This window comes from Panulirus ornatus, chromosome 9 (assembly GCF_036320965.1).
Source record: "Panulirus ornatus isolate Po-2019 chromosome 9, ASM3632096v1, whole genome shotgun sequence".
NCBI classification, from domain to species: domain Eukaryota; kingdom Metazoa; phylum Arthropoda; class Malacostraca; order Decapoda; family Palinuridae; genus Panulirus; species Panulirus ornatus.
Genome location: NC_092232.1, coordinates 16,936,675 through 16,951,078, shown reverse-complemented (window position 1 = coordinate 16,951,078; position 14,404 = coordinate 16,936,675). Strand labels below are relative to the sequence as shown.

Genomic DNA, 14,404 nt, shown 5'->3' with positions numbered 1-14,404 from the left:
ATACATTATTACAGTTTTTTTTCTGATTACAGTGCAGTTACACTGAATGAAATGTAACTATACATGTGTAATCACCACCACACATCACACTGAATACATACAAAGTAGCAAATCATAGAAAAACTTCATGAAAAGATTTCTTCAAAAAGACTCGTGAAACATTTACGACAAAGTGCTCGCCTGTAGCATCTTGCTAATGAGTAGCGATCGGTGCCTCATGCAAATTATGCTTTTTCTTTTTTTATGAGTTCAGTAGAGCTGAAAGGCAAACACAAAAAGAAGAATCCCCCAAATCACGATTGTTATTTGCTTCAAGTCAGTTGTAGAGGTCAGGGGTATAGGTAGTAATTCTGGTTTTCTTTTCGTTCTGGTTTTCGGTTTGTAGCAGGAATGAGCACAAACTTTGCAGCCATTTGGGCTAACTTGGCTGCTGACTTCCCTCCAGCCAATACCGACCTGGCTACTGCCTCGCTTGACCTGGGAGAGGCCACCGCCGCAACCCAGACCCTGCCGCCCATGCCACGCCACCAGGTCGACTGCAAGCCAGAACCAGGTTAGTATACGAGCCTCCAGTCATTTGCTACGTCGTGGTACAAGCTAAGAAGAAATAAAAAAGAATTTGTCTTGAAAGCTAAGTCAGTGGTAGTTATTCAGATCGTAAGCAACAGCTGGATCACTGAACTAGATTTATATCAGGTCACTAGACAGGTCAGTATGCCATTGGTAAACTAAAGATACGTAAGTAAACCAGGGTTGCCATTGCACTTATGAAGTAAACTCCAGCGTCACGTAATGTTAAGCAGGAAGCTTGAGTTGGTGAAGTAAACTCGAGGATTGAAATATCGTCCACAATTCAGTAATCTCCAGCGAAGCATCCTCACTAAAGGACAAACGGGATCAGGACAGTAAAACGCTTCAGAAATTTCTTCAGTCGAGTCTCTGAAGAGCCAAGTCCAAATTAGTAAATAGATAGATAGACATACATAAGTGTTACCTGGACTCCACGTACAAAGTGGTTATGCCGCGAGCAAGAGGCCACCTACGTCGAGGCTATAGCATCGTCAGGGGACGGAAAGGAGCACAGTCTTGTTGAGAACTTCGCTCCAAAGGAGCACGTAATTTCCATACCTATGTGGAATGCACCCTCGAAGCTGCAAGGGCTCCCGCACAAGGAGTCCTTAGGTTGTATGGTAATAGCAATATTCACACGGGAAGTGGGCCAAAGCCACAGAGCTTCACATGGCCGTGGTGTTGTATCATACAGGGCTGAATTTCAAATCCAGGAGTTTTAACAGATCCAGGACACGAGTCGTTCCTGCTTCCAGTACAAATTCCAAAGTCTCACGTCCAGAGGACACTAGCATCCACGCATGACCTGTGTAAAGACTTTGTTAACTACCTTGTCTTTGTTAGTACTTGTATACGTCCTGGCGTTAACAGTAGAAGAATTATTTTAAACACCAACCTTTATTTGTCATTTGTTTCTGGAAATGACATTGGGAAAATTTTTTGAACTGTCAACCTTGGTAATTACACTAACTGGAGTTAACATTAGGGAATTTAATTTAAACAAAGCCGTATATTTTTAGTAATTATACTTAAGTAAAAATCTTTTTAAACTACCCTGTCTTTGTGAGTAATTATGCTTCCCAGAACTAACGTTAGGAAAATTATTTTATACCTCGTAATGTTTGTGATTATATTTCCTGGCGTGAGAATTAAGAGAATGGTTTCCAACATTGTTGTATCACTAATTAGTTATTATACAGTCATGGGAATAACCTGAAGCTCAAACTGTATATCAGATCAAGAGAAACTGAGAATCCTTTAAATTAGCTCATTAATGTGTTGATTGTTACCATGATATTGACTCCCTGTATACTGGATTTTGTTACATATTTTAGAGTACAACGAAGTGGAAGTATTTATTTCTAATTTGCAATTATTGAATGAACTGTGACTGTGGATATTGAGTGGATGGACATTTATTGTGAATGTGAGTTATGAAAATTGTCTTGCAGATAGTGACTGGACAATGACTGTATGACTGACAGTATGAATAGATTCCTTCGAATTACATAACATACTTAAAGATCATACATATTCGTTGAAAACACCTTTTGAATATATATAAATATATATATATATATATATATATATATATATATATATATATATATATATATATATATATATATATATATATATTATTATTATTATATGTATTGAAGACACCTGTTGACCATACAAATATAATGAAACACCTGTTTGCTTGTGCCTTGGGGACATTTCTTGATCATTTAAGACACCTTTATACATACGTACAGTGATTTTACATACAGTGACCTTACTTAGTGACTTTTTTACTGTAGGGTTGTGGATTGTGTGTGTTCAGCTGGTGACTTTGTAGGGTTGTGGATTGTGAGTGTTCAGCTGGTGACTTTCTGACTGTAGGGTTGTGGATAGTGAGTGTTCAACTGGTGACTTTCTGACTGTAGGGTTGTGGATAGTGAGTGATCAGCTGGTGACTGTCTGTATACCTCAACAGGACCGTTCATGCCGTGCGAGGATCTCTTTGACTGGTGGACGCTGCGGTGTGGGGTGTGGATCGTGTTCCTCTTGGCGCTCCTCGGCAACGGAACAGTCGTGGTGGTGCTCATGTTTGCCAGAGCCAAGATGGACGTCCCCAGGTTCCTCGTCACGAACCTCGCCTTCGCTGACTTCTTCATGGGTCTCTACCTGGGTAAGTGAGGTACCCCGTACCACCATACAGGGAAGATAGATTGAACTTACATCTGGTCATTTTATATATAAATTGTTATCTTTTTTTTCTTCTTGTAGAACTTATTAGAGATTCAAGTTGCATGCAGTTTGCATCAGGAACTTTTGTTACTTTAAACTGGAAATATATTTGTTTAATGTAATGGAACTTACTTGAAACTTGAACATTATTAAGAGATAAAGTTAGAGAATTGCGTTGTTGATCAGTAATTTCATGTTAACATTATCAGTAAAGAGATATAGTAAGAGAACTGTGTTGTTGATCAGTAATTTCATGTTAACATTATTAATAAAGAGATATCGTTAGAGAGTGGCGTTTTGATCATTAATTTTATGTTAATATTTGGTAGAGGCCGCCGGTGCAACTAAATTCTTGTACGCATGATGTGATTATGCGGAGTTGAACTACTGTCCGTACTTTCAGTGCAAATGGTGACATGTCATCTTAGGGATAGTCTGAGAAAACCACAAACTGGAAAACAGAGATTTAGTTGTATCATTGCAGAACTTCCTTCCCTTATACCTGTCCTCAGGTTTCCTGGCGGTGGTCGATGCCTCGACGCTGGGAGAGTTCCGCATGTACGCCATCCCGTGGCAGACCTCGTCTGGGTGCCAGGTAGCGGGCTTCCTAGGGGTGCTCAGCTGTGAGCTCTCCGTTTATACTCTGACTGTCATCACCATGGAACGTAACTATGCCATCACCCACGCCATGCACCTGAACAAGCGGCTGTCCCTCCGTCATGCAGCCTACATTATGGTGTTGGGTTGGCTCTTCGCTTGCACCATGGCTCTTCTGCCTCTCATTGGGGTCTCGGACTATCGCAAGTTCGCCGTGTGCCTACCCATTGAGACGAAAGGCGCTGGCCTGGGATACGTGGTGTTCCTCATGTTCATCAATGGTATCGCCTTCCTCATCCTGATGGGTTGTTACCTCAAGATCTACTGCGCCATCCGTGGGTCTCAAGCTTGGAACAGCAACGACTCGCGGATCGCCAAGAGAATGGCCCTTCTAGTGTTTACAGACTTTATCTGCTGGGCTCCAATAGCATTTTTTTCTCTAACTGCCGCCTTTGGGTTACAGTTGATATCGTTAAAGGAGGCCAAAGTGTTCACTGTTTTCATCCTTCCATTTAATTCCTGTTGTAATCCATTTCTATACGCTCTCTTAACCAAACAGTTTAAGAAAGACTGTGTAATGTTGTGCAAGACTATTGAAGAGTCTCGGGTAACGAGAGGGATCGGACGCTGTCGACACTCGTCAAATTTTAGTAACCGCCAGACTCCGGCCAACACCAACAGTGCGCTGGACAACTCCTCGCGTCCGGATAACAAGTCTTGTCGCTGTCTGAACAAAGCGCAAGAGACACAGAAACTCCACCACCGTTTGCGTATATCAGCACTAAAGTACCTTTTCTGCCACAGAGAGACTGAGGAAATGAACTCGGCCGGCGACTTTAGCTACCAGCCGTCTAGAAGTGCACTGAAGTCTAAACGACAGACTTCTGTTTCAAGCGAGACCTACAGTTCTTCCTGGTCAGAAACCTGGCGTCGAGGCCAGGCGGCCATGTCCTTGCGGATACTTGACCGCCGTCGCCACAACTCTTGGTACCTGTCCCGTAAGCCCTCGCAGGAGAGCAACCTCTCCTCCTCTCGCAATGATTCCTCGGCCACCACGGCCTCAACATCGACGTGGCGCATCTCAAGGTCTTCTGTCTCGTCTGATATATCCAGCAGCGGGTCACGGGGTGTGGGTAAAACGGACGCAACTCCAACTTTACGGTTAGGTTCTCTCAGAGACCGTCGAGGAGAGAGCCACACCCAAATTCCAGCACGGCAGATTACTCACCACCAGGCGCTGCTGGTGAGGCAGCAGTCTGGCATATCCGGCCAACGATCAGCGCCTACCACCTCGGCAGTCCGCATCAAGCCTCGTCTGCAGAGGCAGGCTGCCATTGAGCGTGAAACGTATATACCTAGCAAGGCATTAGTCGGGAAGTGTGATGTACCATGTCCATTACACCAACGCCCTGACAACCTCTCCTGTGTGTACGAACAAGAGAGCTACGAGGAGGACGAACACGAGATCTCCAGAGACTATTTAAACCCACGCTATCCCATGGGAGGACTGACCGTGGCGTTCATCCCACGTAAGCTGAGCACCATTTCCTCTCACTCGGTCAGCGTTGTCAAAGATGCAGATGGGGAAGAGTCGGTGGTTGGCCCGTGCGTGGACGTGCACAACGCCAATGATCAGTCACCCACGTTCAGTCGTGACTTCCCAATCGGAGGGAAATGCGTCAGTCTCACTTTGCTCCCTCAATCGTCTTCGCAAACGAGCCCCTCCCGCTTTCCCTCCGATGGGCATCTTCCCCGCACCACTCAACATGCAGAACTCCTCTATATCACGAACCTAGCAGCTCCAGCGCTCATAGTGCCGAACTCCGAGAATAAATCGGATTGTCCTTCGAAGCTGTGCGATACGGCGACAGAAAATTGTTACGGACCATCTGTCATCAGCATCCACAACCAGTCACGAAGATCAGACACCTCTCAGAGTCCCGAACAAGACGGGTGCTTGGAGTCTACGGCGCTCATGGATGACGTTTGTGATAGAGGAGACGATGAAGTGTTTGAGGAGGAGGAGGCGGAGGAGGAGGGTGGTCCTCCTCAAAGACCTTTAGAAACACACTTCCCTCTCGATGATCCTCCTGGGGAGACGCGACCTCTTATATAAAGTAAACTTTCCAGTCTTGTACAAAAGTATTTGGAATGATTGTGATCGAGGAATAAATGCGAATATTCTTAACGAGGAATAAATGCGAATATTCTTAACCTATGTGAAAGATGTACGGACATTTTAAGCCTCGGATATTCACCAGCTTAGAATCTACTTCATATTTATTGCTACAACCAGCATGCTGAAGGGACAGTACATGCATTTTTTATAAGTATTAGTTGTACAACACCAAACATCTTCATAACTGCATTTTTTTTTTTTCTTTTCCGAATGCTCAGGTTCCGCCCTTAGCTCACAGTTTCATGTCTTTGCGCCTACAATTACGAAGTTACCAATAATGCATTCGTGCCTCTGTACCTGTTCTTAATATTCTCAAAAAGGAAAACATCATGATCTATGGAAACCTGGGCATGGCATAGTGAGATGTTTGGAGGTGATGCGAGGGCAACACGAGTTGTGAGTTGGCAGGGGACCAGACTTTTAATTTCTTGATAATCGTAAAATCATCAACTGTGCTCTCTGATAATGATTATAGACATGTGATGTTACCTTAGACATTTCTTAATGAATTATCATAATTCTGTTAAGTGTATGCCAAGAGTGTGTGCGAATCGTGCAGTTATATCAATGGTAATACTGAAGACACACACAGCTTGCTGCTCCTACATGCAGTACCTGTTGCAACATCAACACAGCAACTGACTGAAATTGCAAAGTTATTGACGAATACTCGGAAATGGAACGTCAAGCCACTGATGAGCCTTTCAGAAACCTAAAAGAAGAAAAGGAATGATTCAGAGGAATAAATAAATCCATTATTGTAATAAAGATGGGAAAGATTCAGACAGTTTTATTATGCTTATAAACTATTTCTTCAATAGCAAGGCTTTTATATGGATAACAACAGACACGAACAGAGGGCCCTAAACCGTATGAAAATGAATCTTAGTGTTACAGAGTAATGCAATGGACACAGTCTTTAAAAGTGAGTAAACAGCATAATTTTAGCTGACAAAGCCCAGGGTTGGTAATCTTTTCCATGGTGCATGAGTGCCTCGAGATCCTATTTTCTTCAGCACAACAGTAAATTGAATTATACTTTTCTTTTGGTGAATGTCGATCATAAATGAACTTGTACTGTCTGTATTGTGTGAATGTAGGGCGCTCTTCGTGTGTCCTCTAGTGATGTGGGTCCATGACCTAAAATGACGGTAATTAAAGAAAAACTAAATTTATGTCAGACAGATTGGATACATATTTATAAAAGTCAGGTGTCAAAATGATTTTTTTATTATTATTGTATCAAAGTGGGTTTCACACGACTCAGTGGCAGTGTTCAGTACATAATTGGATCACACGCACACCCACTGGAGTACCACAGAGGGGGGTGTGTCCATGTGTAAGAGGTGCCATTACAGTTCGTAAGCAAACCCTGATTTTTCCTTGGTCAGCCCAGGTCTTCTCCTGGTACAATTTGATGATCTCCCTCTGTTACTACTTTTTGTATGTCAGATTGTTATGCTACACCTGTCCACATATACGCACACATATACTCACATTAACACCATATAACACCCATATATATATATATATATATATATATATATATATATATATATATATATTACTCATTTCCTATGAATGAATATACAGATATGTTAGCCATCTACCTTGACACTTTTTATTGTCATGATGTAAAAGAGCAACATGTCCAGGCATTTCCGAGACAACAAAAAAAAAAAAAATACCTGATCTTGCTCTAAACAAACTTGTGTTTAGTCAGCGTAATAATGAGTGTGATGTGGACTTGCGATGAAAAACTAACTGGCTCTTCTGTTCCATAATTGTCAACTTTCGTTACTGGAAGGATGTGTTGATAATCCGTACAGTGATGATACACAAAGCATGTTGGCTTAAGTGCAAGTTCCATTTAAGTGTGATTCCAATAACTGGTTAAAGTGCTATTCAGCTGCTGGGTTAAGTGCTGGTTTATCATACTGTCTTTAGCATGGAACAGAACCCACTGTAGATAAAGAAAAAAAACTTCCAAGCCAAAGATTTTGACCTTCAATTTTAGCAATTAATGTATTGATTTGTGTATAAATTCCTTGTATTACAGACTTACTGTGAGTAGGAATAGAATGTTTATATACTTTATGGTAATTTTTGTTTACTAATATGTTCCAGAATGAAGAGTACATTTTCCTCCTCTCATTTGGACTTAACTTTTACTATTGTAGTATTGACGATTCACTGCGACACACAAACCCCTCCACTGCTGTGAGCTGACGACAGAGCAAACCCTCCCAGTGTCGCTAGCTTTCAGAGAAACAAACTTTCTTAGTGTTGTGGGCTGATGAGACAGCGAAACCGTGTACTTGTACCGGTTCCTAACACAAAGACCAACATACTTCTTTACTGTTCTAAGCTTAGTAATGACTAAGCTTTTCCAGAATTGGGAATATACGACCGAGCAAAGTCCTCTCTAGTGTTTTGAATTAACAACACAGCAAGCTCAGCAGCTTGGAGTCGTGACACAGCGAACACCTCATTAGTGTTTGTGTTGTAACCTGACACCCTATGATGATATGACGTAGCACAATCCCTTGGTAATGTGATACAGCAAAGGTATTAGAACACGCTTCCATTGGTGAGCATCATTCCTTTCCATGAACATCTGTATGTTGGATAAAGCTATATAAAAAGAATTTATTCTTTTTTCCAATAGTTCGTGATGGCAGTCCGGCATACCAGTTTAAGAAAATATTTCGTCAAAAAAAAGTCGATAAAAGTCGAAGATTTGATTGCTGTAGAGGATGAAATGGACTGTATTTGTTGAGGGTTTAGACAATGTCTAGAAAGGACTCTGTTTTTGTTTATAAAGAGCCTCTGTCATTTCAATGGTTGGTTATGTCGTTAATACAAACTATTATGTGTCTGCTGTCTCGCTTGTCAGTTTGAACCACCTATAAGGTTATTGTGTTTCAAGCTCACGTCAGTGAATGGGGATTGTAGTGTTGTGAGCTCACATCAGTGGATGGTTGCTGTGTTGTTAGCTCATACCAATAGATGGTTGTGTTGTGAGCTCCAGTGAGTGACGGTTGTGTTGTGAATTCATACCATTGTATGCTTGCTGTGTTGTGAGCTCACTACTAGTGTTGTAAGGACGTACCAATGGATGGTTGTCACGCGAACTCTCACTTGTAGATGGTTGTGTCGTGAGTTCACACTAGTGCAGGGCTCTGATGTGAGCTCACAACACCAGAAAGTTATTGATTTGTGTGTGAGCTCACACCAGTAAGGTTTGTGACGTCGTGTGCTCACAACAAGAGAGGGGCCACCATGCTACAACATCACACTACGAAAGGGCTTATTGCGCCACAAAACACCACAACTCTTACTGTGTCGATAGCTTACGCCACTCTTCCCTGTACTGTCGTGAGCTGTCGCCATTCCCTATTCTGTGTTGTCAGCTCAATCCACCCTCAGAGCTGGAACAGTAAGCCCGATTGACGACGTGAAATTCTCTCAAGACTCTTGTAATTCTGTATATACAGTATATGTGAGTATTGTCAATGGCTTCCAGGCTGTGGCACACGAGTCTTGTTCCTACTAACACGTTGCACAAAATGAACCCATCTAAACACAGGTGAACATGTACTGAACAAACCTGTCGAACAGCACGGATGAAGGATCTCCATATTCTTGAGGTAAAGTGTTCAACACGCTGCCCTCAAAAAAGGATACCTACATGTTTGACGTAGGAGACGAAAATTTGCCTTTTACAAGCAAAATATATTTCACAGCGTTTTTCATTTCTTATCCTGCAAAACTTTAGTTAAGCTAATTGTGTATGATTCTTTACGTACAGAGATTATTTTTGCAACTCATTTTATCCTTACATAACAGCAACATTTTAATATCTTGACTTACTGTCCAAATTGTGCTAACACAGGATGATTAGTCATGCTGTAAATGAGCATCATAAAGTATCGAGTAATTCCAAGGGAGTTGACCACACTGGGGTTTGAAACTTAAAAGAGTCGGTCATTAAACCAACAGTTTGTTCTTTTAAAAACTTAATTTTTATAATACCAACCTTTTCCTTGCCATCAGTAAAGACCTGAAATATGCATTTACACATGTAAATATTAGGTACAATGAAGAATTTGACTTCCATACATTAAAAAAAAAGATATAAAAAGGAGCAAAGAAATCGAGCTCTGTTACCGGTGCATTCTTGGTTGAAAACCAACCAATCACTCTTGATCCCGTTTTTAACAGTCAGCGTAAAGGAAATTTCTCTTTCGGCCATATGTCTCGGAGGTCTGATATAAAGGAAATAGAAAGAACATCACATTTGAAATTATGAGCTGTACTCTCCTAGTGGTAAACATGAAAAGTGCTTAAAAACCTTCCATTCCAATGATGAAGCTGTTGGTAATATGCTAAAGCGATTGCCATTCTCTTTCATAATTGGCTGGCACCCATTTGTATCGGTAAAATTCTAGTCATAAATCCTGCAACGGTACGTCTCTACTGCATTTTTAAAGATCCAATGCAAAACATTGAACAGCCTTGTTTTTTTCCCGTTACGTTGTAACTATTTATACACGCGTCAGGGTCAGGAAATCAAACGGTGAAGACAAAAGCAAAACGATAGCTTAAAAAAATCCAGTAGAATGCCTCGTCCTATAGTCTACAACTCACTAAATTGGAAAGTACAATGGCGCTTATCGCCTGAACGCCATTTCGAAGAGCCTCTTCACTTTCCCTGCAAAGGGGAGGTGTTGTCACTTATTTGCAAAAGTATCGTTCAGAAATTGATTAAATGATTGTAGAATAAAAACTGGTAATTGGGGAACATTCTATATTTGGATAGAAGAATGAGAACTCAAACAATAAACACTAGGAACTACGGAACATTTTCTATAACAAATATAAGACGCTACTTGCGACGTTTGTTGGGTAAAATTTAGGGACTGAAATTAGAATTTATATATATATATATATATATATATATATATATATATATATATATATATATATATATATATATATATATTATATAGCAGGCGTTCGTCCAAACGTCGTTCGCTTGTTGCCAAAGGAAAATGGCGGAATAATATGAGTATATATAGCTGTTGCAGAAGGTAGTATCTTTTTGGCTTCTGTTGAACCACACGACACCGAAAGAGACAGTTAAAAGAATTAATCTACCGTTTTATAAGGGATGGCAGCATCGCCAGTTACAACGAACAATATTGCTACTCAAGGGTGATTCAACGCACCTGTAGAGTTGTTCGAAAGCCTGTGATGGCGAACGACAAGGAATAAATAGTTATACTTCTTTAGAAAAGAAGAATATTGCCAGATATTTGTTAGCATCGTGGCTATTTATATAAAACTTCGTAGACAAAGGTTTTTATCCTCATGACCTCTGTCAAGATAAATTATTATTCCTAAGCAAATTTGTGTGAAGAAACCTAGTTTCAGGCTTTACCGAGACATGACAAATATTCATAGATGGAATACCTCAGAGCCAAATGCTGCTGTTGTTACGCGATCTACAAGCAGCGCCAAGCGCTTTCAGAAGTTACTTTAACAGCAATTGAAATATAAGGTCATTATTTAATTCTTCCACTGCCTTAGGATGATCGGTATTTGCAGCATACTCTGATCCCGCAATAAATCGGCCAAGACGGAAAGGTACATCGACTATGGATTTCGCTATTAATAAACTTTCAGTAATCATAAGGTTACAGTTGGTTTTGCTACAGCTCATTATCATATCTAGAATGGAATCTATTCATCTAATGTAGTACTGGTCGTGCTACATCACATATGCGTCACCGTATGAAGGAGAGTGGCCAACATAGGCTAGGTTTTACTGAAGTGCCGGAAACCTTCACATTGTATGGTTATTATGCTGTTGTGCAGGAAACACCGTACGTCTGGAGATTGTGAAGAAAACTGTTAGGAAATTATGTGTTATTTGTGAAGTCAACACGAAATGCTTTGTAGTCCTAGAACAACCAAGGGATCAGTGGGTGAAATTCATTAATTGATCAAGCTCCGAGATGTAACCCAGTGACAAACATTCTACATAGCACAAAAAGTCCTTACCTATGATAGTTCAAAGTTCATCAAGTCGCATCAAGAAACGGGAAATGAAAATTATATAAATACTGAGTCAATCCTAAGCTGAGTAAACTTAGTTTTTTTGTTGCCATAAAAATGCATTTTAGAATTAGGTCATTTCACCCCCAGTTGAGCGTGATTACTGGAGCAAGACTGTGTGACCAGAACCCTGGATACAAAGACTATAAGCCAGGCACAACATATGGTGTCAAGAGCCTTTTATTTTTTACTAAGATACTAGAGTAGGAAAAGAAGTCAGTCCAGCATTTTAATGTCCAGACAGAGGTATAAGTTGAGATACAGAGTCTTGTATACTAAATATCTTGTGTATGAGTACTTAATAAAGAATTTATTTATTCCGTGTACATCTTTGTATTATTTCCCACAACGTGTGATCAAGAGAGGTACATACTGTCGTTTATGATACATAAAACATGAAGGCAAACGTTATGTATTGGCAAAGGAAAAGATATATACCTATAACTTATAAAAAAATTTGCCGCAGTGGCAGATCAATATGTCCTGCAATAATAATCTAGAGAAGGTACGTTAGACTCAATCATTTCAATAATCGATGTTGTAATACCATGCTTAGTAACTGCTTCTTCCACCTCTTAAGTTGTGAACCATGTTGTTTGTTTGGTCATTTTGCGTTGAATGCATGAAATTTCTGTTATGTGCCACCGATAGATCAATCTTTTTTCTTTACTACTCTGCTCCATATCACTCAGCTTGCAAATGAATATTAGAATACAAAGAGAAATATTTGGTTTTAGAAAAAATGAAACTAATATTAGATCTCGAGAAACTAAGGGAAATATTTGGTTTATAGAAATAATGAAAATGATAATAGATCTACAGAAACTTTCGCTATCATTGATCACGTTGTGTGGACAACAGGCGCAGTGAGTGGTAGGCACGCCGGCCGTCCCTGTAAATCATGCTGCGGGAGGAGGAATTTTTTTGATACTGGTATCAAGGTGATGGCGCTTCTGTCCCGTCCTTCAGTTCCTACTAGCGAGACGATGACAACGTTCTCAGAAGTCTATTGGATGCCTCCGCGGACCCACGTGGCCCTGGTTAGGAACACGCGTCGTCTAAGGTAAGGTTCGTAAGATTTGGACGTTTACTATGAACCTGCGGCGAAGCGATATGTTTTACCGATGGCACTTGATGTGAACTGGACGATTTTGACTGTTGTTTCTGTCGAAAACTACTCGCGTCTAACTATCTTCCCGACCGCAAAACCCTGGATTCCTACGGTTTCTCCTAAGATTGTTATGAGGGAGGAGGAGAGGGGAAATATCACAGATATAAGTGATTTGCGCGAGAAATGAGGGTCGAAATCGTCCGAATCACACCTGATACCATCGCAAAACATCGCTCACCAATACAATCTCCGCGGGGCAGCAAATGTAAAGTTACCTGTTTGTTTTGTTTTGAAGCGGCCAAGCGACAGCTGACTGGTTCTGCTAGCGTGGCAGGTCGATTGTGATTCGCCAGAATCGAGTTCCCTTGAGAAGATTCTAGAGAAAAATTGGCCGTGTGACACAGCCTCAACACTGTAACATATCCAAATGCAAAATGAATGATAAAAACCATCACATATGTATATTTCACATATTTTCTGTGACGCGAGTATACACAATCGTGACATACACATCAACGCATCACCTGAAAATAAGATTGTATACATTTTTCCAACATCTCCTCACTAGCAACTCACACGAGTGAATGAGAGGAGAATATTATTAGACAAATTTCAGGGTTGGTCTGATGCGTGGTTCATGAAATTTAACTTGAGAATGGGACACAGCGGAAGAAGGCTTCGATATGAATATCATGTTGCAGGAAATAAGCTGCAGACAAAGTACATGTGAGAGAGAGACTTTGAGTCGACATTAACATATCGCCAGATTCCCATCTGAGGAGGAGGAAAGAGTATAGGAGACAAACTGTTTGAACACCTCCTGCCCATTTCGCCCTACGCTACTTGCTTGTTAGTCGAATCGGACTTCATCCACTCCCTCTACCTGTTCCATTGGTGTTCGTTCCTTCTCGATGTTATTTCATCTCACTCTTAGACTTCCAGCTGGTCGACTGCTAATCCGGTTCTCCAGCTCATGCGTAGCATATCTCATATGTTTTGTACAATAAAGAATATGTGGATTATGTGTTTTCCTTTCGACTACCAGAGAGCACTTGACATTGTACCAGGAGGTTGCTAAAAAGCTGAATCTCCAAGTAGAAACAAAGAGAAGATTCCTTCAATGGATAAAAAAAAATTATTTTCGTCAAAAAGAGATCAGAGGACGGACGAGTGTTAAGGAAGCCTTCCCGGAGTGGGTTGAGAATACCAGTGGCGTGCCGCAGGGTCAAGTCTGGAAACAATGTTCTCTTGATCTTTGTAAACTCCTTGCCGGAAGGATTGTACTCCTGCGTGCGTATGTTTCTGGATGTTTTCTAGATGATAGAGAGTTCATGAAGGAAATAAGAATGAGGATAATATCAGCTTATAGAGGGACGGAAACAGACTTCAGATCTTACCTGAAACGTGGTTGATGAAATACAACCAGAATATATATAAGGTAATGAGTATGGAACACCGAAGACCTCGATACGAATATTATCTAACAAGAGATAATACTTAGGAATTTGTGTGTGAGAAGTCGAAATTTTACTCAACCTGTCGCAAATCTGCTGGCATTTACATGATCCAGGAATTCAGCACACTATTCACAGCAT

General features: G+C 40.8%; 1 protein-coding gene across 4 annotated transcripts in view; it reads left to right on the top strand.

Moving 5' to 3' along the window:
* The window catches only part of LOC139750238 (uncharacterized), a 568,158-nt gene extending 556,134 nt beyond the window's left edge, over positions 1–12,024 (top strand). For 2 of the 4 annotated variants that reach the window (XM_071664736.1, XM_071664737.1), the window contains 3 exons: positions 386–553; positions 2,549–2,743; positions 3,315–12,024. In XM_071664736.1, coding sequence (XP_071520837.1) covers positions 386–553; positions 2,549–2,743; positions 3,315–5,515 — 2,564 coding nt within the window. In that variant the 3' untranslated portion in view covers positions 5,516–12,024. The remainder of the gene's footprint in view (positions 1–385; positions 554–2,548; positions 2,744–3,314) is intronic. The other 2 variants (XM_071664740.1, XM_071664738.1) reach the window with 2 other exon arrangements.
* Positions 12,025–14,404: the final 2,380 nt, after the last annotated feature.